The following is a 27341-nucleotide window of genomic DNA, read 5'->3' as shown; positions in this document are numbered from 1 at the left end:
CAGAGGGGGGCTGCGGGGAGGGAAGATGGGGGAGAGAGAGGCGGCGGGGGGAGGGGGAAGGCGGCAGGGAGGGGGACGGCAGGGGAGAGAGGGAAGGCGGGGGGAGGAGAGAGGGAAGGCGGGGGGAGGGGCAGAGGGGGGCTGCGGGGAGGGAAGATGGGGGAGAGAGAGGCGGCGGGGGGAGGGGGAAGGCGGCAGGGAGGGGGACGGCAGGGGAGAGAGGGAAGGCGGGGGGAGGGGCAGAGGGGGGCTGCGGGGGGAGGGGGACGGCGGGGGAGAGAGGGAAGGCGGGGGGAGGGGGAAGGGGCAGAGGGGGACGGCGAGAGGTGGAGTTGCAGCGGGGGGTGGTGGAGGTAACGGGGAAGAAGAAGAAGAAGAAGAAGAAGAAAAAGAGAGGAAAGAAAAGAAAAAGGAAAGAAAGAAAAAGAAAAAGAAAAAGAAAAAGAAAAAGAAAGGGAAAGAAAAAAAAAGAAAAAAAAAAGTTTTTCACCTTACAAAAACTTTTACAAAATTTTTCATCTAACAAAAACTTCTACAAAATTTTTTCAAAAACTTCTACAGTGCACTACAGTAAAGTTTTAGACAAACTCCCAAAAAATTTAGGTTCCAAACAGGCTCGATGTAAGCAAATAAAATTGGAGAAATAATGCTCAATCCAAACAAACCCTTGGAAGGACAAGGTATGCACATCTCTCCATTCGAAGTACAGAACTCTGTTACTCTGTTTCAAATCCTATTAATTAGCTTCACCAGCCAACCTGCATTGGTTCGACCGACCATTCTGTTCTACTTTTCCTCTATAATTGACACAGAGTCTGCAGAAGACTCAGAACCTTCAAGATGTCACAGAGACTTGGGTAAACGCTGAACCACATACATTTGTAGATTCTATCTACAGAATACCTTTGTGATATCAGTTGTTAGTATACTTCAGGTCACTATTCTCAGCAGAAAGCCACAGAGCACTTGGTAACTGCAGATATATTCTTCCTTTAAGCACTTAAAACGGTTTCCAGTTGAAAGTTGCAGCATGCACATAAGCTAGAATTGCAAGAATCCACCACAATGATTCAGCAGAAACGAAACTTGGTTTCTTCATTTTTTAATTTCATCCAAGACGATTTCTTATACCCCCTTGTGTTGTTAAATTAAATCATGTTAATTAGATCCTGCGATCAATTCCAGCTCCAAAAAAAACAAGAAAAAAATAACCTTAGCAGGCGCTTGGACAACAGATACCTTCTGACGCTTAAGGAGAAAACGTTTTTTTGCCATTTAATCGTCCATCATTATAAGCAGTGGCGGATGCAAAGTGGGGCGCTGCGAGAATCATGCATATCATTCACAGCCAAGAGCATGCATGTGTGATCCTAGGAACTCCTGCCTATGCAATCACAAAGCATATATGGAATTTTGGGTCTAGCTAAGCATTCATCAACCGAGCCTGGGGAACATGGCGCACGAGTCAACAATGTGTCACCTTAACAACTGCCATAGGAGGACGGATTAATTCTTCTGAAGAAGAAATTGCTCGACAGGAAACCTTTATATACCTAGGGGTGACTGATCTGAAAGGGAAGAGTTTGAAAGGTGAGGATGTAGCTCGATTAAGCCGCACTAGCCTATATTTGGCCAGCAATGAAGCAAGCTGGTTATGTTAGTGGACTCAAACTTCTTGTGACGGTGGTTTTAGCGTTGTTAATACTCTTCCATGACGAGTGCTTCGGCGAATCTTAAACAAATTGAGCAGTGAAGCATGTGACGTGGGAGTATCTCAAAAGTGCTCCCTATTCACTTTTACATACATACATACATATATATATATATATATAGATATAAAATACCGTGGTTAAACTCGAAGAAGTCTTAATTTTCTGCTGCGCTTAATTCTCTCTAGTCTCTACTACTGGTCACAACGGGGATCACAAGCTCTTTCATCTAATAAATACTCACAGCGCATTTACATTTACATCTCCTCTTTCTTCATTGATAACTGTTTAGAACATATATAGTGTCCATCCGATATCGTACGTGTGATATATGTAATTGTTCAAGTCCTCCCCACAAGAGATGGGAAATTACGTATTAACTACTACTGTTTTGGGTTGAAAACTATATACTGTGGTCAATGTCTCCAGTTGAATCATTGTACATGCCAACGAATATTCATTTGACAAGCCAACTAAATAACCATGTGAAGATGGTCGTTATATATATTCGACAAGGCAGCTAGTGGTGATTTTCATCAAACACTTGCAATTGCTCCGTCCGATTATATGCGAATTCCGACAGTTGCGTCCCAAATTAATTATTAATTTCAAGCACCAACGAGGGCTGTATATCTTTACGAAGCTCTAGAAGCTCGCAAGACTTCCCCCGGGGGGGGGGAGGAAGGAAAAAGGAAAAAACTCGGAACAAACCAAAATGTTTGGATATAGGAACAAATTTAGGCAGCCCCCTTGTGCATAATTTATCTGCACACCACGGTGAAATTGAGTTCCAAATAGATATTGCTTACATCTAAGATTTGACATCGAATTCATGGCATTCTCAAAAGCTTCGTCCTCAAGCCCCACGAATATGGTGGATAGAGGTGTTGCGCATGCAAAGGGTGAAAAGCAATTGACTCTGATCCCAAATTGCCCAGCTCTACCGCCAAATTTCTGGTCAGCCCAACTACAGCGTGCTTTGAAGTTTGAACAAGTATAAGCATGCGATGCCGCACCGCCAATCCCTGAGGCTAAGCTGGCCGAGGAAATTATGCTTCCGCTTCGAGCAGGGACCATGACTCTAGCAGCATGTTTCATCCCAAGAAAAACCCCGTTACATTGATCCTCAGGACGCATTCGAAGTCTGATTTTTCGCAATGTTTTAAAACTCGGACCGTCAATTGAACCGGTTAAGTGAAAGGATCGAGATTCAATCGGTCGGACCAGTTCAACCTCGGTTCAATGAATTTTTTAAAAAATAATTTATATAAATATAAATATATATATATATATGCACAAAATAAGACATGCAATAGACTAATTTAAAACTTTATATGATGAAAAGTTTACTATTTTTGAATAACTTGGATTTTCAAAAATAAATTTTTTAAATTATAAGTTAAAACAAATAAATTTCATTTCAATTTCAATTATATCTACCAAAATAATCTTAAATCTAACCCAAAAATATCACAATATTTTGAAATTATACAAAATTCATGTCTATGAGTATTTGACATTGTAAACTTAAATTTTAATTTATGCCTTTGGGATTTAGAGATTGCAATTTAAAAAAGAAAGTTTGGAGTTCGAAGGAAGTCAAGAGAATCGAAAATAGAAATGCAAACTTGATAAGAAACAAAAAATGAGATAAAAGTGAGTGGTTGTAGCATTAAATAATTTGGGTTAAAAAATAATTCTTTTTTAACTTTTTTCAAATTTGTGTTTTCAATTCGGCCATTTGACTTTCTCACTCAGTCCATATTCATTGGAAAGAAAAAAATTCTCCATATTCACATTTTTTGCCCATTAGAAAATTGTTATTAGCGCCCAATTATTTATCAATGTTCCCTTATTTAATATTTATTTACCAGTCAGTTAGGTAACAATATCCTTATTCAATCTTACTACCTACAATATTGTTTTGAGATTGTAATTGAAATTAAAATTTTTAAGTATTTTGTTTATTCACACAAATAAAAAAAAATCAAGGAGTCATGATGTAAAGTACGAATGTGTACAATGTAATTATAAATATTTTTAAAAATAATAATTACTTATCAATTTTTTTCCTAAATACTTGTCTACAATGTCAATTGAGCAAGAATATCCCTACTCAATCTTTCTATCTATTATTGCATTTCAACCATTATTTTATTGTGAGATTGTAACTGAAATTAAAAGTCGAAGTATTTTTATTTATTTTCACAAATTAAAAAATCAAGGGGATTACATTAATAATCAAGGGGAGTACATTAACAAACATAGATATACCAACAATATATTTAAGATGTAAAGCACAAGTGTTTCTGATGTAATTAAAATTTTTTAAAACAATAACTTATCTAAACAATTCAATTTAGTTACCAAACTAGACCTTGTTTGGATTGTCATTTTTTTAATTTTTTTATTTTTTCACAAATTTATTTCTTGATTATTTTTATTCTACACATATTACATCGTTGTGGTACATTTTTCTACAAAAATTTAAAAAATAATTTGAAAAAACTATTTTATTAAAGGATTTTTTTAACGGTTGTCCTAACACATTTAATGCACCTAATTTATTATATATATACATATACTAACAATTATTACTATCTTTGCATTTATATATTTTTTATATACAAAGAAATAAGTTTGATGTATCTTAGGTTTAGGGTGTTTTTAGTTTTTCATTTAATAAGTTAAGTAGATATCTGCACCAAATAATTCTGTCCGCTGCCTATGGTTTAGTGGTAAGGGCTTCTTATGACAAACACAAGATTTGGTGTTCGGCTCTTGGCGACTGCAATTTGGAAATTCATTTTGAAAAGTTTTAAAAACCGCCGGTTCACGGTCTAAGCGGGGTTTTCCGGTTCGTCCGAGTCATCCGGTTTCCAGCGGTTCTTGATTACTCTCCGGGTTTAGCTCTAGACCGAACCGTTGGCCTGTCCGGTTCACGGTCCAACCGATTGAACTGGCCGGTCCGATCCGATTCTGAAAACATTGATTTTTCGTTGTCAATGATTTGGGCCTTGTTGGGATCAGCAATTCCTGCATTATTGAACATGATGTCCAATTTTCCATAAGTTGCTACTGTTTTATCCACGGCATTTTTGATGTGATCTTCATTGGTGACATCACAATGGATGTAGGTACTATTAGATGAACCCAAGGCGTCGGAGAGGGAGTGGCCGAGTTCGTCTTTGATATCGGCGATTGCAACTTTGGCACCGTGCTGGGAGAAGAGTTTCGCAGTGCATTCTCCAATGCCGCTGGCTCCCCCGGTTATCAGTGCTACCTTCCCTTCTAGCCTGTAGAATATAACATGATTGTAACAGGCGTATATTGAGTAATTTTACTTTGTCAACATATCTTGTTGATTTCATTTAATTTTTTTTCTGAAGCCACCAATCCCAGTTTTAATTGAATTTTGCCTAGAATTTTCTTGACGTGATTTTTTTGGGCTTAGTTCGATGCCTAAATTGCAAACAGTGGCCTACCAAATACAGCTACTATGAGAATTTTGCTGCCCTCTTTGGCATTGCTTTTCCATTCCTTCTCTACTCCCCCATGCATTTCTCTTTTTCGATTATTAATTACATCCATCCGAAAACTTGTAACGTTAATTAAAAACACACCTTCTTGTCATGGCTGAAAATGCGGAGGCAGCTGCCACTGCTCGGTGAGGGTGAGAGAGAGAGAGAGAGAGAGGGAGTGTTGGGGGTTGTCGAAATTCTGACGGCTAATAATGACCGAGAAAACGTTTACAGCTGAAGCTATGGGGAGCTTCAGATCAGAGAAAAAACCCCACAGAAGCAACCTTGTTTACTTTCTAGTAGTAGCAATTCTGCTTTCAAGAGTTGCTATTTGCCAGTGCTGGTTTAATTAGCATTCAGTTAGTAAAGCAGAAAGACATTTACAAGAAAGGATAGGAATTTTATTTCTTATTTTAATAGTATCAAACAAACGATAATGCTGTTTAAGAATTATTAAAAGAGTAGGTTGTCGGCTGGTGGAAATCTCATTAATGAAAATGCGCTTTAGGCAATCAACTCAAGGCCAGCATGCACCTATCATCACACTAGGGAAAAAATAATCCGTGTGCAAACAAAAGCAGAATATTCACTGGCTTGTTCTCCTCGTGTAGAGGAATCCTACATACCACGTAAGACAAAGAAAAAGAAAAATGAAAAACCAGAGTTAAACCTGCTTCCCCTGAGCAGCCTGTTCCGAATACAATGCTTTCGCTGATAAAATTTAGTTGACATTTCTCGACTAACTAATAATTTATTTAAGATAAAATTTTTATGCACTATCAATTATAAACATTAACGTTTTGAATGCATCACTTATGAATTTAAAGATATACATCACTTATTATTATTATTATAGAATTTACATTTGAAGAATATCAATCACTACACCTTTCGCGCCCCATTTTTGCGATAAAAACGCATTTACAAAAGATGTTATTTTTATTTAAAAATAAGTAAAAAAAGATCTAAAATGAAACTTTAAAGAATACGACAGTTTAAGTCCAAAATTTAATTTAAAAAAGTTTTTAAGAAAAAATGAGAGTCGTCACTTGATATTGAGTTTGGATGTATCAAATCACCCAAAAAATATTTTTTTAACAAAATTAAAATAAAACATAAATAAAATAAAACTCTTTTCGACAACTCCAGGTCTTGAAAAACAAGAAAAAAATGAGTTCGAGAGTCATATTTGAAGAAAAGGAAAACAAAGGTTTCAAACCTAAGGCACCATTTCAACCTAGTCTAAGTTAGTTGCGAAGTTTAATCAAAATTTTCCTAATCCAACCCTTAAATTTATCACGTTTGAAATTTTTCTACATGAATGCAAATCTAAATTTATAGAAAATATCAGAAGGGATAAAATGTCCATTCAATGGTTTAATTGATACCAATCGCATTAATTGCAAAATCCAAAATAATCTCTTAAAAAGGTCATGAGCATGCATATATGAAATTCAAAGAAAAGAAAAGAAAATTAAATTATATATCTAGGTATAAATGGGCAAAGAATGGGGAATGCAACATAATGGATATGGGAGGTAAAAACTCATGACATAATTTTTCTTATATATGAATCAACGGGGTATTTAAACTAAAAAATTATAATTGCTCATTTCCTATATTCAAAAAGTAATTCTCCTAATTTAGACAAGTAAATAAACTAATTTATTTTACAATTTTTTAAATAAAATACAATTCTAAATGATATGATTAACACATGTAGAGGGTAAAGGGTAGAGAATAATATAATAGGAAATATCATGCAAATGAGAAAAAAATCCTAAAAAATATGCATGAAAATATAATGAATGTCACGCAAAAGATGAATGTAACACATGGACGATCTAAGGGGTCTAATGTTGGACTACCCCATTTCTAAGTGGAGTGGGAAGCCACAACTAGCGTTAGACTAGTGTGGTGACGTCATGCATTAATAATATACAGTAAAACGAATAAGATATAAATTAAAATAAATACACACATAACAGCATGTAGCACGTAACATATAAGTATAATATCTAGATGCAAAAATCCTAAAAAAAAAAAAAGAATAAAGCATAGTTATTAAACCCGGCCCGGCCCGGCAGTTCAACCGGTCAACCCGGTGAACCGGCCATGAAACCGGGCCGGGTTCTTAACAAGATCGTTTCTGCTATAGTTATTAAACTCGGCCCGGCCCGGCGGTCGGACCGGTCAAACCGGTGGCCCGGTCATGAAACCGGACTGGTTTTCTAGTTAGATCGGAGTTGCAAAGAACCCGCCTTGACCCGTTCGACCCGGACGGTTTAACCATAGAACCGCTAGAACCGGCGGTTATTGATAAACCCGGTGGGTTTTGGTAATTTTTTTGAAGTTACCGTTTTATCCAATTTTTTTATTTAGACCATTTATACTACATGGGCATTATCGTCTTTTTAGCCAAATAAAAGAGAAAATCAGAAAAATTAAAGAATGAAGAGGGAATCGGGCATGTGGCCCAATTGGCCGTCATTGGGGATTTAGGCATTAGGGATTGCTTTCTTCTTTGTTTCTCTGAGAAGCGAGAACAAAACAAATGGAGAATTGTTTCTCTGGGATTCGGCCATTGTTTTGTCGGCACTGGCAGTTCGAAGTTTGAGGCAAGCAATTGGAACTTGAAAGTTCGAAGTTCTTCAAGGAAGTCGCCGCTGCTACTGAAGCTGCCGTTGCCATTGCCGCTGCTACTGAAGCTGCCGCAGCCGCTGCTACTGAAGTTGCCGCGGCCACCGAAGCTCCAGGTACTCGAAGCTACCACTACAGCTGCTACTGAAGCTGCTGCTACCATCGAAGCTCCAAGTACTCGAGGCTGCCGCTGCCGCTGCCACCGAAGCTGCCGCTTCCAGGAAGCTTTGTTCCTCTCAATCCTCTTGTGGAGTTTGACGGTCTCTCTCCCTATTCTCTTAAGGAGTTAAGTCTCTCCGAATTCTCTGACCGCAGGCAATATTTTGTTTCTTCTTTCTTTTTGGATGATTATTTATTTCTTCTTCCTCTGCATCGAACTTCAACATGTGTAGTTACATAAATTTCCAGTGCCATTTAATACTCTTTGCTTCTGAGAATTTAATTTCAACATGGTTAAATTCATTACCTATATTTAATCACTTGCCTCGAACCCGTCATTGATATATTAGTTCAAAAAGTAGATATTGTTGCCAGTGTCTTTTTAAGGTTTCAAATTGTCAAATCAAATTTAGATTCATTCACTGATGAGCTACAAACCTTGGAGCAATTCTATGATGCTTTGTTTATGTTCATGACTTTATGTTTGGTTGTATTGAATTGGTCGTTTATGACTTATGTTTCATGGTTTGATACTTATATTTATGTGTGTGAAATGAATTATGAACTATGAATAGGTTATAACTTGTTGAGATTTAAGAATTTCTGTACTTATATTATAATTTACATGTTTATTTAATTATATTATATATTTTTTTTATTATATATTGTGACCCAACGGTTCAACCAGTGACCTACCGGTTGAACCACTGACCCGTCAACCCGGTCCTCTTGCCCGGTTAATGTCCGGGTTGGTTTTAATAACTATGATTTCTGCATTGAACCCGTTGACTTTTCAACGGACCGGCGGTTGAACCGGTTAACTCGGTTGAACCGGCCGATTTTATGAAAAACCCGGTCTTCGAAAAAAATTTGTAAACATTGCTGGAATTGAGAATAGAACGTGCGACCTCATGCAAAGAAGAAGACAACCATTACCGTTGGACCAACCAACAATTTATTAGTTACTTTGTTCTTATATTATATATTACAATCTTATTCTTATTTTATTTCTCCAAAACAAAATTTATTTGAAATCTTTTAATAATATTTTTATTATTCCCTGAACTCTATAAATTATGAAATTGACTTAAAAATAACATATTACACAAATCATTTTAATGGTAAATATTATTCTTAATAAACTTTTGCACTTAAAATTCATAAATAAACTAGATAATTATACTTACATAAAATTTTATACTTGAAATTTGGTGGATTACTAATTAAATTTAGGTTGTTAATTCTTATAAAAATTAATGAATCTATAATAAATTAAACTAACTGAATATTTATTATGGCATAAAAATTATAAAACATAATATTTAAATATATGTAGTGACCCACCGGTTAGACCACTGACCCACCGGTTGAACCAATAACCCGTTGACCCACCTCCTTCACCGGGTTCCTCCCCGGGCCGGGTTTAATAACTATGGAATAAAGCACATAACACAAAAGCTATTCACACACACAAAACCTACATATTACAGCGGGGAGGCTAATTACAATCTAAAATGGAGAAATATAATAAAATAAACCAATCTATCCTGTCTATTACAACAGGGAATCTAATTATAATCTAAAATGAAAAAATATAATAAAATAAACCTGTTTATCTTATCTATTACATTTGTCTATCTAATTACAATTTTTTAAAAATATTACCTATTTATTACATCTTGAAGTATTTAAATTCCTCCCAAATAATTATAAAAATTAACTAAACAAATATAAGAAAATTTGAATGAACATTTGAATCAAATAAATAACAAAGCATATAAAAATATATAAATATAGAGGAGCACGTATGACCATTAGGGGTGGATGCGGGTCGGGTACCCGCCCATTCACCATTTGGCTAACCCGACCTGCACTTTGTGGGTTAGCCATTTTCTGACCCTTACTCACCCCGAATATCAGCAGGTACCCGTAAGGGTGGGCGCGGATCGGGTACCTGCCCCATTCACCATTTGGCTGACTCGACCAGCACCTTGCGAGTCAGCCATTTTCTGACCCTTACCCACCCCAAATATCAGCGGGTACCCTATAACAGATACCCACTGAGATAGGGTCGGATCAGCAGGTACCCGTCCTGCCTCATTTATCATTTAATTTTTTTAAAAAAATTATTTATACCAATTTAATTTTATATTTTACACATTCATCTAAGATTTAATAATTTTTTTTTCTAAAAAAAGGTTTTCCACCAAGAAACAAACATATGAAGAGAATATAAGATAAAGAAAAAAAATTAAAAGAATTCAAAATCAATAAAAGTTTGAAATAAGTAGCACAATTTTTAATATATATGTTCCACATTAATTAAGCTTTTTTCTATAAAATATAAGATCATGGCCTTTATAAATGAATCTTGTAAATAAACTATAGTCTCTCATATTTGTAATGCAATTTATTCAATAAAATTACTTATTTAGTTCTAATTTATTATTTTATAGTGTGTGTATAAAAATAAAAATAAAAATAAAAAATATATATATACAGGACGGATCGGGTACCCGTGGATTTTTAATTATATGACCCTAACCCGTCCCGCATCTTAGCGGATACCCGATCCTCTTTTAACTCGATCAAATAATAAAAATCGAATATCCTAATTTTCGGATTTGATCGGATCGGATATAACAGGTTTTCGGCTTAGCGGATAATTTTGCCCGCCCCTAATGACCACATAAGAGCACGTAATTGACATTTAAATAATAATAGGGGTATCTTCCTTTTGAAGTAGTCACTATATAGAGTCAAATTGCCCTATTTATACTCAAAATGAACAAAAGAATCATCGCACCAATTTAATTGGAAATAATAATAATAATACTAAATTCATATTAATATATCAAACATAAAAAAACTTAAGGATATCTAAAAATTACAAGTTGAATACATTCAAAAATAACATAATTAGGTATTAAAGAAAAAAAATTATAATTAAGAGAGTCAAAAAGTCACAGTGAGACTAAATTGCAAAAATTAGAAAATTTTGTGGTAAAAATATAATTTTTCAAAAGCTTAGGGATCAAATTGAAATTAAATTAAGATCCTAAGTGGAATAAATCTACAAATATTGGGCCAAAATAAAATTACTCAAAAGATCAGGAGCTAAAGTACAAAATTTGTTTCTGATTTGGGTAATAATGAATAAATAAAAAATTGGGCCTTCTTTCTTTTTTTTAATACTATGAGCCGGACTCCCTATAGCCCAAAAGAAAACACAGGGTATTTTTATTAAAATCAAATGCAAGTCCAAGTGTCTAATAGCTCTACAGCTCAGACAAAAGCCCGACAAAAAAAACGTTAGCCCACCAGAAAATAAAAAACCAGCCCAACCTTTCATTTATTTTCTTTCCTTTTCTTTCTTTTTTCTCTCTCTTCTTTCCTTTTTCTTCTTCTTCCTCTTCTTTTTTTCTCTCTCCAGTGAGGCTGAAACTTCAGCCACTGGCGGTCACCGGTCGCCGGCTAACTCTCCGGTCACGAATTTGACCAAAACACACTCCTCACTCGATTTTTCGCGTAGAATCCATTTTTTGGTTTAGTTTTTACAAAAAAATGGACCAAAAGTGATGAAATAGCAAAACGACAGCCCAATTTTTATTTTTTTAAAGCAGTCAAACCTTCACCAAAAATTATAAAATTTATACTACAACACTCCTTGTAACTTCTACAATACAACTATATGATTTTATTTTAACAAAAAAAACAACAACAAAGTGATGAATCAAAACAAAACAGCCCAAAATGAAAAAAAATATATATTTACATGCTTCTAAAGCTCAAAACTTCAAAACATTTAAATAATTCAATATTTTTCAAATCACATACTAACTATATCCATCTATTTCACTAGAAATAAGTACAAAAAGTTCACTAGCTTAATTCGTTTTTCATCATGGCATTTTTACAAACACTTAACATGCATTCACGGACCAATTCTTTTTTCTTTATTTTATTCATGACTTGTCCCAAAAACTTCAACAACACTAGCAACCAATTCATTTCATAAGACCCACAAAATTATTGATCATCAAAGCCAAAGAAAGAAGAAAAGAACCGAACCAATTTTATATAAAATAAGAATCAACTAAATCTTTACCAAATTTTTAGAAAACTATCTTGTTGGAATCAAAATCAAAAGTAAAAGGAGAGACTTACAATGGTTTTACAAAGAGATTATTATGGCGGCGATGGTGGCAATGGCGCTGGCAACGAGCTTCCAACTTCACTTTGATCTTGCATTTTACCCTTTCTTGCTCTCTCTCTCTTTTCTTTTTCTTTTTTTTTTTTTATGGTTTGTAGGAAGGTAGCTATAGAAGGAAGGAGCCGAGAGAGAGGGGAGTGATTTTGTATTGGTGTGTGTTTGTGTAATGGAAGTGCGCTGGAAATTTTTTGAAGTGAGGAGGACCGAGAGTGAGAGTGGAGGAGTTTTTCTTCTTTGCGTGTGTTTGTGTAGTGGAAGTGTCGTGAGTTAAGAGAGTGTGTGAGAGTGGCTTTTGTGCGGAAAAGAAAAGGAGAGAGCCGAGGGTGAGGGGCAAAGGAATTAGTTGATCAAATGACAAGAAAGAACCAGGGGTGACATGATGGACTTTTACCAAAATGAAAAGAAAGGTCAATGGATATTGAGTGTAAAAATGGGTTAATAGTGGTTTTGCTAGGAAAAAATGATTAGAGAGTGTAAAATGTTTTCTTCTCCTTCTTTTTTTTTTATAACAAAAGAAAATCTACAAAACAAGAAATATGGGCAAATAAATGCATAAAATTAATGACCCTTAAATAGACAAAATTCAAGCAAATGTCAAATATTAAAAAAAAAAATGAGACAAGACTTTGGTGTCTACAACACCACCTCTTTTGCAACAAATGATATAGGCCATTACAATTCAAAATGAAGCGATTCCCGTCAAAAGTGAAAGTTGATTTTCCTCCTATGGTTTCTCGTTCCCGATATTCTGGCACTGTGAAGTGAAGACAACGGCATTTAAGAAATGTTGGATGGAGATGTATTTAACGTATATTTAGTAGGACAGTACACAAACTTACCTGCCCAATTCAATCAAAATAAAGACTCCAATTATATGCCATGCAAGCCAAACCATAATTTAATGTTACTATCATTACCATTACTAAATAATTACCGTATTTGAGCACTAAAGTTAGTAGATGTAGACATTTTAAACTATCATGGAGTGGTAGATTCGATCTTTTCCTCTCATAAATTTCAAATTTTGATAGGATTGCTTTAAGGTCAGTTTGTCTTTTACCCTGCTTATGAGTTCAACAAGATACACTTGGTACCAAAATAATTAAGATAACTTTGTATTAATGTATTAAGTTTTTCTTAATGATCGAATCTCTCAATTACAGATAAAGCGTCTTACCAACTAGACCGTGCTTTGTCGTCATCTAATTATGAAATTAATTTCATTGACCACTAAATCCACATACTTGAAAATTAAGCTTGTCTAAAAGTCTACTATACTTGGACTTGCATGAAAAATTTGAGGGGTGGAAATGAGTTAAGATTATGACAAAAGTTAAAACGATCACTCAAATGCCAATATTTTTTTGTCATGGTAGACTTCAACGTCGCTCCTTCTCTTATCCCTAGCTCCTTCCTTCTCTTTTCAAACTCGTGGCTGGGGGCCAGCTGATATCCGTACAATCCCTTAGGATAAGACAAGCGCTGATCCGTCAGTTGCTTCCTCCAATGAAAGGTTTGTATTTCAGTTCAATGAATAGCTTAGCAGATGTTACAAAATTTTAGACTGATTAAGGACAAAATGATGCTATCTATTCGTTTTGAGCCAATTTTTATATGCCCGGTCGGTTTACTTCAGCTAAAAATCACATTACTTTAGAACGGAAACAAATTGCGCAAACAATTCTATATTTCTTTACGACTTCAAGATCACAAACTAGCTATACGGGTTTCCCAATAAATGTTTCACTGTCTGGATGGCATGAAATGAACTGCGCAAAAAATGAATAAATTTTTTTGGAAGAGCATTAAGATGGATATATAATTAATTGTTGCATGGATTCGATACTTTCCCATCTGTTTGGCTGCAAATTTTGAAAAACTACCTGTAGCTGGTCCTATTACTGCTAGCACTCTTTCGACCAACCGCTCTAATGCAAGTTCCATTTTCGTCCCCTTATTGAGGATAGACGCTAAAGGCGGAAACTATTACGGGAGGTTCCAGCTGTACCCGCCTGTTTCATGGCAATGGTGCTATAGTAGCCGATATCCTGGACAATGCTCTGGGCCGGCGAGCAATTTAAGCTTGGCAAAAATGCATCCTATATACACTCTCACTGTGATGTAGCGCAAGGGGATCAAGTTAGCTGTCTGATTGATACCACGCCATACATAGCCAAAGACGGCCACCTTGACATAATTGAAGGGCTTGGCGTTTGGTATATATCCTGGAAACGTCCAAGTCAGAGTTGGACCCGCTTATTTGTGTAAGACCGTAAATTGGTGGACTCATTTCTAGGAGGCAAGCAGGCTGCAAGAGTCATGGTACGGGAAAGCGAGGGATGCATCTTTTTAGCAGCCTTATGCCGTGATGACTGGCATTGGAGGAGGGAACCATCCTGAAGAATACATAACTTGTGGTTGATGGAGGTTTCAGCGTTGTTAATCCTTTCATGATGAGTGGTTTGGCTTAGCTCAAACTGCATGAGAAATGAAGCATGCAATTGGATCCAATTAAGGGTTCCGCACCAGTAGCATCCGATTGGATCCAGTAAGTGTTCCGTATCATTAAGGTTAAGCTATGCTTCTGCGGACTCATGATATTCTTAATTAGAGATGTAAAGATTTTGGCTAACAGGTACCTAGTAAGTATTTATTTATTGTAAAATTAGAGTTAATTTATACGTACACAAAGGAGTTTAACAAATGTGAGTAGGATTACTCCTGTAATTTAGGGGGATAAATTGTTATTAACCCATATAAATAGATAGCCCTCTTATTACACCTATTCAATAACAAGTTAACATCAGCACTTGCTTAATGACAAGTTTACTCTAAATCTCTAATGTGCTGTTGCTGCCTATTAGTCTTAGACGTAGTAGTATTCAATGTCGATGGACCCTTAATTAGTTTAGTGGTTAACATTAAATTCTTGAGAATTAAAGGTCATGAATTTTAATTTCATTATAATCTAAGTTGCTTTGATTATCTATCACTATCCATCCAAATAAAATTATAATAACGTCCCTCCAAATTCATCCGGTAACTAAGGTGAAAGAAGTAAAAAACGAGTTCGATGGGCCAAACGGAGAAACCTAAGCCTAAGAATTGATGTGTTTGTTGCTGACTGGAAATGGGACGGCTTAGAGAGTATTGGTGGCGCTGTGTATTGACTATATTACTGTCATCGAATTCATCCTATTACTGCAAATCATGGGCCCTGGAGAATACGGTGGTTTCGGAGACTGATGACTTGCTGATTCGGGGATTGTTGGAATCGGCAAGGGAGTCCGACTTCTTCGAATGGTTAAAAAGGGTTAGGAGAAGAATTCACGAGTATCCGGAATTGGCATTTGAGGAGCACAAGACGAGTCAACTCATCAGAGATGAGCTGGACTCGCTCGGGGTGGAGTACGCCTGGCCAGTTGCTAAAACCGGGGTGGTGGCGACAATTGGGCCTGGAAATCGGCCTTTCTTTTCTCTAAGAGCAGACATGGATGCCCTTCCTATTCAGGTCTCCCTCTTTCTCACATCATCGGTCAACCCTTGTAACTAGGGGTAATAATTTTCTGTGTTTTTTATGACTCTGGTTTTTTCTATTTTCGACGAATTGAATCATTGACTATTGTTTGAGCAAAGGCCGGCAAATTACCTAAACAACCATCAAAATATTCACACTGTAAACTTTTGATTACTGTAGATATATATATATATATATATATATTTTGATATGCTAGTGGTCTTTCCATTTGTGGTGAATAAGGTGTCATGCCCTTGCACGGTTTGGAGGCAATTATACACCGTTTGACTCTTTCCTTCTTTTCTGTAAGATGAAATGATAATGTAGTATAAAATCATGTCCTTAGTGTAGTAAGAAATCAGGGATGAGATGAGTTTGGAGTTGCAGGCTTGCAGGAGGATAAATTAGTATATTACGTCTTCCCCAGTAGATTCTGTATACGAGTTAAGGTAGTCCTGACCTCTTCATCAGGTGATTTTAGCGACAGGCCTGGCCCAGTGATCTAATAGAAGTAAGAGGGCTTTAGATGGTGCTCGTAAAATTTGCTGTCAAAAGGATGAAGTATCTCTGCTAGTTCAGAATCTAATACTTTTCCAATACTCTCAACTTGTAGGAATTGGTGGATTGGGAGCATAAAAGCAAAATCAATGGTAAAATGCATGCCTGTGGTCATGATGCTCATACCACCATGTTGCTTGGAGCAGCTAGATTGCTTCAGAACACCAAAAATAATCTCAAGGTAGGACATGATATCCAATCCTTTACTCTTTCGAAAGATTTTAACAAGGAAAAGCCAATTTTGGAAATAAAGATGAGCATTGAGCCTGTGCCTTAAAATGCATTAGGTGCATTCAGAATATTCTACTCTTTAAATTCATAGGGGACTGTTAAGCTCGTCTTCCAACCTGGTGAAGAAGGTCATGCTGGCGCATATCATGTCTTACAAGAAGCAGCACTAGAAGGGGTTGAAGCCATTTTTGGCCTCCATGTTTCCCCAGAGATGTTTGTAGGTACTGTCGGTTCAAGACCAGGTCCAATGCTAGCTGGATCAGGCAGGTTTTCAGCAATAGTTCAAGGCATAGGTGGACACGCAGCAGCACCTCATAAAACTAGAGATCCAATTGTTGCTGCTTCCATGGCAATTGTTGCACTGCAGCAGATTGTTTCTCGAGAAACTGATCCTCTAGAGGCCAGGGTATTTTCTCCTTTAGAACATTCATTAGAATTTACATGTTAAAATTGCTAGTGCTATTCAATTGGTCCTGCAAAGTCAAGTTCGAAGAAACACCGAGACTTTGTTTTTATTTTATTTTATTTTGGTGAAGGTGGTTTCTATTGGATCCATTGAGGGTGGTCAAGCAGGAAATGTGATCCCTGAGACAGTTAAGTTTGGAGGCACATTTCGGTTCATGACCTCTGAAAGTTTTTCCTACCTTCGTCAAAGGATCAAGGAGGTATTATCATTAAAAGAAATATTCTTCGGAGTGTCATCAACATTAGCTCCAAAATTGTTCTTACTTCTTAACACTGATACAAGATCAACAAATCATCATGGCATAATTTTATCACATTCTGGTGTTAAAAGAATTGATATTTGTTGTGTTTAAGCATGCATGACAAGAGGAGGCATAGACCACTTCATGCCTCTTTGGGATATTATCACTTTGTCTGCACTTTTAAATGTTCTGTTGGCATTGTTCACACAAGTGTTAATGCAATACTATTCTGTATGTGCACTGCTTTCAGGTCATAGAAATTCAAGCGCATGTATACCATTGTACTGCTACTGTTGACTTCATGGAGGAGAAACTGAGGGCTTACAGACCAACCGTCAACGATCCTTCAATGTACAAACATGCAAAAAGAATTGGAGACATCTTACTTGGGGAAAACGGAGTGCAGCTTACTCCAATGTCGATGGGGGCTGAGGACTTCAGTTTCTACGGGCAGAAAATGCGAGCTGCATTCTTTAAGATAGGGATAAGAAATAAGACGATGGATTCAATAAAAGATATACACACACCCTACTTTGCCATAGATGAAGAAGCTCTTCCCATCGGAGCGGCTTTTCATGCTGCAGTTGCAACTACTTACTTGGATAGCCATGCTCAGATTCAATAGGAGCATGACCATTTTCAGCTCTTTCAGAAGATGGTAAAGGCTAAGACTTGGAAGAATGTCCTTCCAACTATGAAGGTAGCCTATATAAGTTTGACCATCATTCATGTGTGCTAAAACAGTTTTCGCACAGGCAATTGTTATAATTTAGATCCAGGAACCCTCGTGTTTCCAAAAAAAAAATATATATATATATACTGGTGTTAATTGAAGTTCAAAACCTTCAAGATCTCTACTTGTGGAAAAGTGGAACATTTGGTGACTCATTCACAAATTTTCTACAATTGATGCTGAATACCAAGAAAGTTATGATTACATACACCTAGGGATGTAGTTGTTGTTTTCTCCAAGCAATCGCAAGTCCAACGTGATAGAAAAATATGAAACAAGAATTTTAGTTAGCGTGGGATACATGGAAGGAGAAGAAGCTGTGAATTTGGGGGAGAAACGCATGTAGGTTTGGCTCTCAAAGGTCCATTTCAAATCAAAGAGGAGGTGCAATGCAATGTTGTTAAATTTAGACCGGATAATGACTTGGTTAAACTATTGGGCCAGCATGCAACTAGTCAGATTGATCACACTGCTCTCAAAAACTCACTGACGTTAGTATGATGGTATAATTATTTTATATTTTTATAAGTTTCAAAAATATTAAACTTGCAATATACACCTAATAATTATATATAAAAATATAAATTCATAGTTAAAATATGTTCATTCTCCAAAACTACTTGAAAAACTCAATTAAAACAAATTAATCCAAGTTAGAATCATTGATGCTAAATTAATAAGATCATAATGAAAACATCTTGATTTAAAAATCATTCAGAAAATTGAGTGATTTTAACATTTACACTAAGTGAGTGGCAATTTCTTAATTCTATTACAATTTAGATAACTCAAATTATGTTTAGGGAAAATAAGAAAGAAAAGTTTGAGAATTGGATAAACCAGTCAAACCGAATCACTGATTTAATCGATTTTTGACGGTTTCGTCTATTTTTTTATCAAAATAATTTTGTACTACAAATCAACTCGAAAAGAAAATTCGTTCAAGATGGAACTAGCCGGACCGTTCGGTCCGAGTCTAACAACACTAGTGCAACGAAAGCAACTTTTATCCATGTGTTCCTTGTTCTTGCTGTGAAGATTTATAACACATTGACGCGGAATAAGCATCAAATAGCGAACAATTATGAATTTTCACAACAGTACTAAAATTCGGATTAGAATGAAGCAAAAATTCCTAAGGGCAATTTCGGCCCTTTGGGCTAGATGATGTTCACATTGTTCACCATGGTGATCTCATAATTACTGGTGTACAATCATTTAACAATTATTTATATTATGCACTAGCGACAAAGGATCAATTATATTTCAAAAATTTTAAAAACAACACTTTTAGCACACGAACAATCAAAGCAGAGAAAAACCATTTTCAAAGAATATCTAGATAATGAGTGGAACCTGAAACCAGCATATTTTTTTCCTTTTTCTATTTCAAAGGGAAAAAGGGTTAGAAACCTTACCTAGCACAATTTCATACTGCTACTTTACATATTTTTTCACTTTTGTTTTCTACATTTCTTTTTTAAGAGCCATAAGACCCATAACAACTTTGACAAATAGCCTAGTAGGATTAGTAATTTTCTGGGGCAAAATACTACGACTAGTATTGACTTCCCCAGCAAGACTCCCCTAGCTTGGGAGTACCTAACAGCTAACAAAAAAAGAAAAAAAAAAAGAAAGGATATCTTTTCTACACTGACAGTCAGTGTTAAATGAATGACAATTATGTAAAATTTAAATTTATAATTCAATTTTTGTACATGTGTTATAGATTCAATGGTAATAATGTATGCACTGTCAGGATTAATCTTATATACACCATCAGTGTATACACCTTTACTATTAGATATATGATATATGTATAAAATTTGAATTTAAAATACAAAATTTGCTCACGTCTCATTCATCTAATCGTGATAATTTGTACACTAAATAACAATTTATATAAAATTTACTCAAAAGAAAAATGAAAAATAAATGGGGAGTACTCAGTCACTCGAGAAGAGGAAGAGGACACCGGCTGCAGATGCAGCGGCAAACTAGCAATCACTAGCTTAAGTCAAGCACACCACAGATACATACTAGTTGACATTTGACAAAAGAAAAAAAAAAAAAAAAAAAAGTCAAGCACACCACATGGGTTTCAATGTTTCATTTTCTCCTCTAATAAAAAAAAAGTTTACTTTATTTGAAAAAAAAAAAAAAAAAAGGAACTTGTCTCGCCGCAACAATTTTTCACTTCAATTGAAAATAAGGGACTTCCATATTTCCAGTCCCTGCCTTCCTCAAACTAGAAGAAGAAGAAGAGCGAGAGAGATGGTCTTATGGTCGTACCCGCCCACACCAAAGCAGTTAACTTTTACGGTCTGCGGCTTGGTCACCGGTGCTTCCTTCTTCGCCGTTGGGGCCTACCTTTCCTTTACTAACATCGCCCCTCAACAAGCCCGCACTCAGGCCCGTAAGGATTACATCAAAGCTCGCCTCAGGCAACTCCTTGACGACTAATTTCTTTCGTTCACCCTCTACCTCCCCTCCCCTCCCCTCCCGTACCATTTACCCACCCAAAATTCTTTTTGAGTTCTTTCTTTGTTTTTTCATTCAGTATTGAGCTTGAAAGATTCAGTCTTTTTACTACTCTTACCAGGTATGAGCATCCACCCCATTATTCTAATTAAGCTTATTCACTTCAAGTATGTTTGCATTTGTATGTCGTCTCTATTGGATAGAAATGGATCCTTTCACTGGGTTTGGGTTGGTTAAGCCCATTTTTCACGTTATGCTGTCCTTCTGCCTCCAGTATTCGATTGGATTTAAGTTGGATTCTTGGTTCTGGGTTTTGTTCGATGATATGCCAACTTTTCTGCTTCGCTTTCATGTTACTAGCAATTGGTTATTCAGAGGAAATTTTAGCCTTTTTGGGTATTTTGGAAATGTCTGTAAAAGTTTTCTTTGTCCAATGCCCGAAGAAACAGATATTTTGGTTTTTTCACTATAAACCCTAAAACCTTCGGGAAGTATTTATCAACATTGTGGCCAAAAACAATTTTACCCCCTAAATTCAATGGGGCTTGAGTACAGTTGGCTATCCAGCAAGATTTCTTAATTGGGCCTTAATATTGAGGTCTTATTTGTCCCTAATATTGCGTGGTTTCTGAGAGATGAACTCCAGAAAATTGGCTTTAATAATTGAACAAGTACAAGGTAGCTAACAGATGCGCTTGTATACTTGCCTTTTGAAATTATGATTGCTAGAATAAGAATTATGGTCTCGAGCCAAATATAAACTGGCTTATTTTTTTGACTGTCACGATCATTTTTTGTTGGCATAGAAACTGATATGTGCTTAGATTAATTGAGTTCCTTTGCTTTAAAATGGGTCTGATTTTGATATGCTTTGAGCATTTTCATTTAAGCTTTTGTGCATGATTAGATTGGAGTTTCCCTATGCCCCTACAACTTGTCACCTTGCAGAACCTATTGAGATGAGATTGAATTTAATGTTTAGTATCTGTTTTGTCTTCCTGCGGTATCAGTTCTCTCACTTGTGATGTGCTTTATCCATGTGGTTGTAGAATATTATATCTTAGTGTAAGAGTCAAGTTTTTAGTTTTGGTTATCTTAGCTTGCTTTTTCCTGCCCTGGCTCATGGGGCATATTTTTCAGCCTGTAATGTGCTCATGATCTCTAGTCGTCTTCGTCAAAGGACAAGGCCAAATGCTGCCTTGTCTGAGGCCTTCACCGTCAACTGCAGCTACGAACAGCCATGCTTCCCCAACCTTTTCCCAAGGTAAACTTGTCCAACCAACCTTCAACTCGTTGACATTCTCCTTGTGAGCTCTCTATTGATTTTTATGCAATATTGTCGATTTGAACTACAGGATCTGTGGATGGGACGGCAGCTTCTAGTTTTCAGCCCTCTCCAACTGTCAATCTGACTCGTGAATACGCTTGCGCTGTTCAAACCAGTTCCTACAGTGAGATATGGTCTAAAATTCACCATGACAGCCATTACAATGAAAAGGTTGATGTAGGGCAGGTGGAGCTTCTTGAGGAATCTGAGCTGCTAGAGCAGGTCCTCCGTCCGAGTCATGAGTTTGTTTCAGAGGCACTCTCCCATATTAGGCTGAGCCCTCTAACCAAACTTGTTGCTACTTACTTCAAGCACAGTGAGTCCACTTCGCGACTCTGCCTTTTCATTCACCGAAGTGTTCATCGTGCTCGACTGATTTATGCCTCTTTTGATAACCTTCTTGACATCCTACCTGAAGATTTGGACAATGGTGCTCCTTCCCTGTCACAGTTCCAATGTGACAGGGTGTTTGACATTTTTCTTCAATTTGACCAATTTGACAACCCCTTTCCCAGCCCTGGTTCATACAACTTTGATGATATGCGTCATTGCTTCTCCCAGCTGAGACAAGAGCTTGACCACCGTCTCCATAAGTCAAGATCGAAAATACGCCTCCTTCATCATGCTACTAGAGGCTCTGTCGTTTGCCTATTTGCTGCTACGGTTGGAGTGGTTATATCGGCTGTGGTTGTAGCTACTCATGCTTTTGCTGCCCTTGTTGCCAGCCCCCTATGTCCTGTTTGCCTTCCTTCCAAAGTGAGTAAGAGAGAGGTGTCCCATCTGGCACAGCTTGATGCTTGAGGAGGTGATTTTCGGTTGGTAACTAGACCGACCTGAATCAGTCCTCTCTGAGATGAAGTGAGGTGAACTCATGTGTCCGAAGTGAACCTCCTCGTCCGAAGTGTGTGGCGGGGCTTCTCCCCTGGTATCACTCCGACGATCAAGTTAGTATGAGAACGAGAATAATGAGAATGAGTTAATGAACAGTGTCCGCTTACTTGGTGGGAGTGTGAGGGAGGTATTTATAGAAGAGTAGAGGCGAGACTCTGGACTTATGTTAGTGGGACCCACTCTGACATTACGGCTCTGTCTCCTGTCGGGGAGTCTGACTCTGACACTGTAGCCGCCTGGGAGTGATGACGGAGGATATGGTGCAGGTGCCATCAAGTGCCTCCCGTGCTTTTCAGATAAAGTGCTGGTCCTGGAAGATGTCAGGCAGGTTGACATCATCAGTGTGCGGCCGAGGTGGATGTGCCGAGGTCACCTACACGGTGGACTAGGGATGAAGCCGGGCTCTGGGATTGTGCTCAAGACAGGGATGGGCTCCGATGAGGGACGAGGTGACTTCACCTCGGACACGCGGGGTGGCCGAGGTGAGCACCCTCAATAAGCCCCCCAAGCCTCGGGGCTTCGGGCCAGGGAGGTACCGAGGCTTCTTTGTGCCGAAGTCGTGAAGAGTCGGGGTCCCAAAACTACTCCGGGAGATGCGGGGACGTGACACGTGGGCGAATCAGTTGATAGGACGTGGTCACTGATAACCGTCGCGTCGTGAAGTAGTGGGACGTTTCGTGCAGAAGGTATCAGTCGAAAGGACGGGGCATTAATGAGGAGAGAGAGAGGCGTGGCGTTTCGAATTCGATCGTGGTCGTCTTTTCGTATTCTTGCCGCCTCTTCGGATTCTGGCCATCCCCTATAAATAGGTGGTCCCTTTCACCGCATGGCCCATCACTTTCTTTCTTCGCTTGTGACTTGCAAAATTTGCGAGTGTTGCCGAGGTCAGTTTTTCCAGCCGAGATCATAGCCGAAGTCATCCACTTCGTCCAGTTCCGTAAACGATAGTAAGTATCCCTTTTCTTTCTTATCTCGTCTTTCACTCATGGCCAAAACGGCTAAAACCCATAAAGAAACCGTGACCCCGAGCTACCAGACCGAGGTGAGGGCGGATCCTGAGGAAGAAGCAACGACGTCCAGCTCGGAGGGGTCGGCACAGAGTTCTGAGGAAGGATCGACCGAGGTGAGAGCCGGAGAGATAGCCTCGGAACTGGAATCGTCCGAGATCAGCGAGGGCGGCTCCGAGGTGGAGTATAATACCGAGCTCGGGACCGAGATACCCCATGACGAGGGTGTACCGGAGCCAGTTGCTCCAGTGGACGTAGCCGACATCGACTTCGGCCAGATGCCGAAGTTTAGGAGTCGCGTAGGAAGAGATAGGGCTATGAGGGTGGTAGACAAGTACCCCTTCCGGCCGTGGTACGAAGTATTGCCGCCCGAGGCGGATGACACAGCCGCGGAGCCCCCCTTTGGCATGGTGGCCGTCTACGTTCAACAGCTGGAGGCCGGGCTGAGGATGCCTACGTCGAGGTTCCTCCGAGATTTACTTCGTCACTTCCGGGTGAGAATCACCCAACTCACCCCGAATGCGATCCGCATCATTGTGGGGTTCGAGATGCTGTGCCGACATCAGGAGGTGACTCCCTCCGTCGATCTCTTCCGCCGATGCTACACCCTCAAGGCGCACGCGTCGGACAAGGGATGGTTTTATGTTGGCAACAGGAACAATGCCATCCCGAAGTTGGTGATCGGTGCTCCCAGCTCGATCAAGAACTGGAAGCGCGACTACTTCTTCGTGTCCGGAGTGGACTTCCCGAGGGGCTTTTGGTGGAGGCCAATTAAGGCGAAGGCCGACCCCTCTGCCGGGGATGCCGAAGAGGAGTCCTTCCAGAAGCTGATGAAGTCGGGACTTCGGCTGTTCAGCCATGACTACCCCGAGGCCGTGCTCGTAGATGGAGGGATAAGTCGAGCCGTGATCAACACTACCAAGACTCCCTTCTTTTCCATTAAACTTGAGAAACCTTGTAATTTTCTTTCATGGCTTTTCTTTTCATTTCGGCTAAGGCATATGATAATATTTATTCCTTGTGCAGTGACTAAACTGTCTGACCTCGTCGTCTCCGGCTCGTCCGAAGTGGCCAAGAGGCAGAAGAGGAAAAGTTCGGACGAGACGTCGGCGCCTCCGCCAAAGAAGAAGTCACAAGGACCAGCCGCTAAGACTTCAGCGCCCAAAGGCACTTCCACCAAGGCTGGCCAGAGCAGCTCGGCCACTACGGCTACTGGGTCCACCTCGTCTGCGCCAGAGGGAGTTCCCCTTGGAGTTGTTAAAATAGTCACACCTCCTTCTGGCCGAGGCAAGCAGCTGAAGCCTCCGGTTAATCCGGTGTCGGGGACCTCGCTATGGAATCGTTTCCATAGCCCCCCAGTGTTTTCCGGAGACGAGAAGACGCACTCCGGCAATCATTGGTGTCCGAACTGGAAGATTTCGGTCAACGACAGGTGCCAACACCCTCGGGTCGCTCAAGAGCTAATAATGCACTCCATTCTGCCAAGGGATTTGGAGTTCATGAAGAAGCTGAGCCCGGCCGAGCTGGTTCAAAGTCTGATGGTGACCACGGCTTCCACCTCAGCCTTCGCGGCCGAGATGGCACACCGATATTGTGCTCTGGTCGATGAGCAGGACACCGGCAAGCTACAGAATCAGATCTCCAAGTTGGAGAAACAACTGGCGGTGTCCGAGTCTGAGAAGGCCGAGCTTGAAAGGCGGCTTAAGGAGGCCGAGGTGAAGGATGAGGAGGCCGTGGCTACTGTCAACAGTCTCAGATCGGCTCTCGAAGAAGAGCAGAAGAGGGGGGACGAGGCGAAGAAGTCCCACCAGCAAGCCCTTGACAGTGCTGGAGCCTCGGCGGTGGACGAATTCCGGAGGTCTGAGGCCTTCACCAGGGATCTCGGCCAACTGCTCACGCCGAACTTCATGTTTGGCTTCACATCAGCCATAGACGAGGCTGCAGCTCATCTCGCTCCCGAAGCCTTGGAGTCTCTGAAAAATCATACCAGTTACAACGAGAACTCCAAGGAGTTGTGCGACCGGATGGCTGAGGGCCTCCAGGCTGGAAGGGACCTGGCCGAGGTCCAGGCCGAGTTCAACAAATGGCTGTACGAAATCGACGAAGTGTTCGAGGGGGTTGAAGAGGAAGAAACTGGAGAGGATGCCGGGGGAGACGAAGCCGGAGGGGACGTCGGCAAAGAGCCTGGAGATGAAGTTCACCCCGGCGGAAAGGAGGCCGAAGAGATGGATGCCCAGGAGGGAGCCAAGACCGGGGATGCAGCCGATACGGGGGTTTAGGCTTGTAGGCTTCAAGGGGGTGGCCGAGGTGAAGTGTTTAGTAGCACTCCGACCTCGGCCTTGTAATTTTTGTAATACTTCTGTTAAATGAAAGTCTGTTTCCTCTTATCTCAGCGCTTTTTGTTTCTTGCTTTGACTTCATCCCTTGTTTGTCCCCCTTATTTTTTAATAAAAGATGCTGGGCATCATATCGTTGAAAAATAACTAAATAGCTGAAGTCATAACTTGACAAGATAATTGGATGAAACAACTGAATGAAGTCACAACTTCAAGCATAATACAACCTAAGGTTCTCGGCGTGCCAAGACCTCGGCACTAATGAGCCATCTCGGTAACTCAGTTTACAATACCCCTTAGGGTCAGATTCCACAACTCGGTAGGGGCCTTCCCATTTTGGGCACAGTTTTCCTTGAGGCTCAGCTCGGCTGACTGAGTTTTTCCTGAGAACCAAGTCTCCAGGGCGGAATCTACGATGTCTGACCCGGGCATTGTAATAGTGTGCCAGTGTGTTCTTATAAGAAGCTATCCGGGCGGAGGCGAGGTCCCTTCGTTCTTCGACGAGGTCGAGGTCCAGCAGCCTCTCTTCGTCGTTCACCTCGGCGGCATAGGCTGCCAGCCGAGGGCTGGGGGTAAGGATCTCAGCCGGGATGACAGCCTCGGCTCCGTAGGTCAGGGAGAATGGGGTCTCTTGAGTCGCTGACCTCGGCGTGGTCCGATACGACCACAAGACACTGGGGAGTTCCTCCACCCAAGATGACCCAGCTCGGTGTAGTCGGGTCTTGAGGCCATGCAGGAGAGTCCGGTTGAAGTTTTCTGCTTGACCATTGGCCTGGGGGTGGCCTACCGAAGTGAAGTGTTGTTTGATGCCGAGGTTCTCGCACCAGGTCTTGAATGGGTTCTCGGCAAATTGTCTCCCATTGTCCGAGATGATGATCTGAGGTATGCCGAAGCGGCAGACAATGCATTTCCAAAAGAATTTCTGAATGGCCAGCCCCGAGATGGTGCGAAGTGGCTCGGCCTCGACCCACTTAGTGAAGTAGTCCACAGCCGTCACCAGGAAGGTATAGCCCCCGACCGCTTTAGGGAAAGGACCTATGATATCTGTCCCCCATTGCTCGAATGGCCAAGGTGAAGTGATGGGGACCATGAAATTTGAGGGCTGGTGATGCTCGGGTGCGTGGACTTGGCAGGAAGGACAGCCGAGAACGAGGTCCTGGGCGTCTTGCCGAAGTGATGGCCAGAAGTATCCAAGGAGCATAGTCTTCTTGGCTAACATCCTGTGGCCGACATGAGCTCCGCACAGGCCTTCGTGGATCTCGTGGAGGATATGACGTCCGGCCTCGGGAGTGACACACCTCAGCCAGGGGC

At 39.7% G+C, this 27341-nt stretch overlaps 4 protein-coding genes and 1 long non-coding RNA gene across 5 annotated transcripts; 3 read left to right on the top strand and 2 right to left on the bottom strand.

Annotated features, from left to right (window-relative positions):
* Nucleotides 1–786: 786 nt before the first annotated feature.
* LOC113691850 (secoisolariciresinol dehydrogenase) lies at nucleotides 787–5586 on the bottom strand. The gene is given in 7 exon segments (XM_072051742.1): nucleotides 787–833; nucleotides 2519–2647; nucleotides 2650–2695; nucleotides 2697–2877; nucleotides 4697–5005; nucleotides 5333–5436; nucleotides 5566–5586. Coding segments are annotated over 7 exon segments (837 nt in total).
* Nucleotides 5587–7700: 2114 nt separating this feature from the next.
* LOC113691851 (uncharacterized) lies at nucleotides 7701–12593 on the bottom strand. Its single transcript, XR_003448800.2, has 2 exons — nucleotides 12197–12593; nucleotides 7701–8247 (listed from the first exon to the last, which is right to left on the bottom strand). It is a non-coding gene; the product is annotated as an uncharacterized lncRNA (long non-coding RNA).
* A 1998-nt stretch (nucleotides 12594–14591) lies between these two features.
* On the top strand, nucleotides 14592–18089 carry LOC113694285 (IAA-amino acid hydrolase ILR1-like 3). The gene is made up of 6 exons (XM_027213188.2): nucleotides 14592–14790; nucleotides 15291–15753; nucleotides 16373–16498; nucleotides 16640–16954; nucleotides 17085–17213; nucleotides 17506–18089. The coding sequence occupies exons 2-6, from the start codon at nucleotides 15373–15375 to the stop codon at nucleotides 17878–17880; spliced, it is 1326 nt and encodes a 441-aa protein (XP_027068989.1). The 5' UTR covers nucleotides 14592–14790; nucleotides 15291–15372; the 3' UTR covers nucleotides 17881–18089.
* Nucleotides 18090–20151: 2062 nt separating this feature from the next.
* On the top strand, nucleotides 20152–22597 carry LOC140004258 (UPF0496 protein At3g19330-like). The gene is made up of 3 exons (XM_072051741.1): nucleotides 20152–20590; nucleotides 21610–21733; nucleotides 21825–22597. Exons 2-3 carry the CDS (start codon nucleotides 21661–21663, stop codon nucleotides 22595–22597), a joined length of 846 nt encoding a protein of 281 aa, XP_071907842.1. The 5' UTR covers nucleotides 20152–20590; nucleotides 21610–21660.
* A 53-nt stretch (nucleotides 22598–22650) lies between these two features.
* LOC140008351 (uncharacterized) lies at nucleotides 22651–26081 on the top strand. The gene is made up of 2 exons (XM_072052374.1): nucleotides 22651–24651; nucleotides 24721–26081. The coding sequence occupies exons 1-2, from the start codon at nucleotides 23673–23675 to the stop codon at nucleotides 25971–25973; spliced, it is 2232 nt and encodes a 743-aa protein (XP_071908475.1). The 5' UTR covers nucleotides 22651–23672; the 3' UTR covers nucleotides 25974–26081.
* Nucleotides 26082–27341: the final 1260 nt, after the last annotated feature.

The sequence above is a fragment of the Coffea arabica genome, chromosome 6c (assembly GCF_036785885.1).
Source record: "Coffea arabica cultivar ET-39 chromosome 6c, Coffea Arabica ET-39 HiFi, whole genome shotgun sequence".
In the NCBI taxonomy this organism is placed as follows: domain Eukaryota; kingdom Viridiplantae; phylum Streptophyta; class Magnoliopsida; order Gentianales; family Rubiaceae; genus Coffea; species Coffea arabica.
Note: the sequence above shows the minus strand (reverse complement) of the source record. Positions and strands in the feature narration are given on the sequence as shown.

Bases quoted from the DNA above. Each gene is read 5' to 3' on its own strand.
- LOC113694285 (XM_027213188.2), top strand. From the start codon at position 15,373: ATGGGACGGCTTAGAGAGTATTGGTGGCGCTGTGTATTGACTATATTA. The intron at 15,754-16,372 runs GTCTCCCTCTTT...CTCAACTTGTAG, and splicing joins TGGATGCCCTTCCTATTCAG to GAATTGGTGGATTGGGAGCA. The intron at 17,214-17,505 runs GTATTATCATTA...CACTGCTTTCAG, and splicing joins TTCGTCAAAGGATCAAGGAG to GTCATAGAAATTCAAGCGCA.
- LOC140004258 (XM_072051741.1), top strand. From the start codon at position 21,661: ATGCTGCCTTGTCTGAGGCCTTCACCGTCAACTGCAGCTACGAACAGC. The intron at 21,734-21,824 runs GTAAACTTGTCC...TTTGAACTACAG, and splicing joins TTCCCCAACCTTTTCCCAAG to GATCTGTGGATGGGACGGCA.
- LOC140008351 (XM_072052374.1), top strand. From the start codon at position 23,673: ATGGCCAAAACGGCTAAAACCCATAAAGAAACCGTGACCCCGAGCTAC. The intron at 24,652-24,720 runs GTAATTTTCTTT...TTCCTTGTGCAG, and splicing joins CATTAAACTTGAGAAACCTT to TGACTAAACTGTCTGACCTC.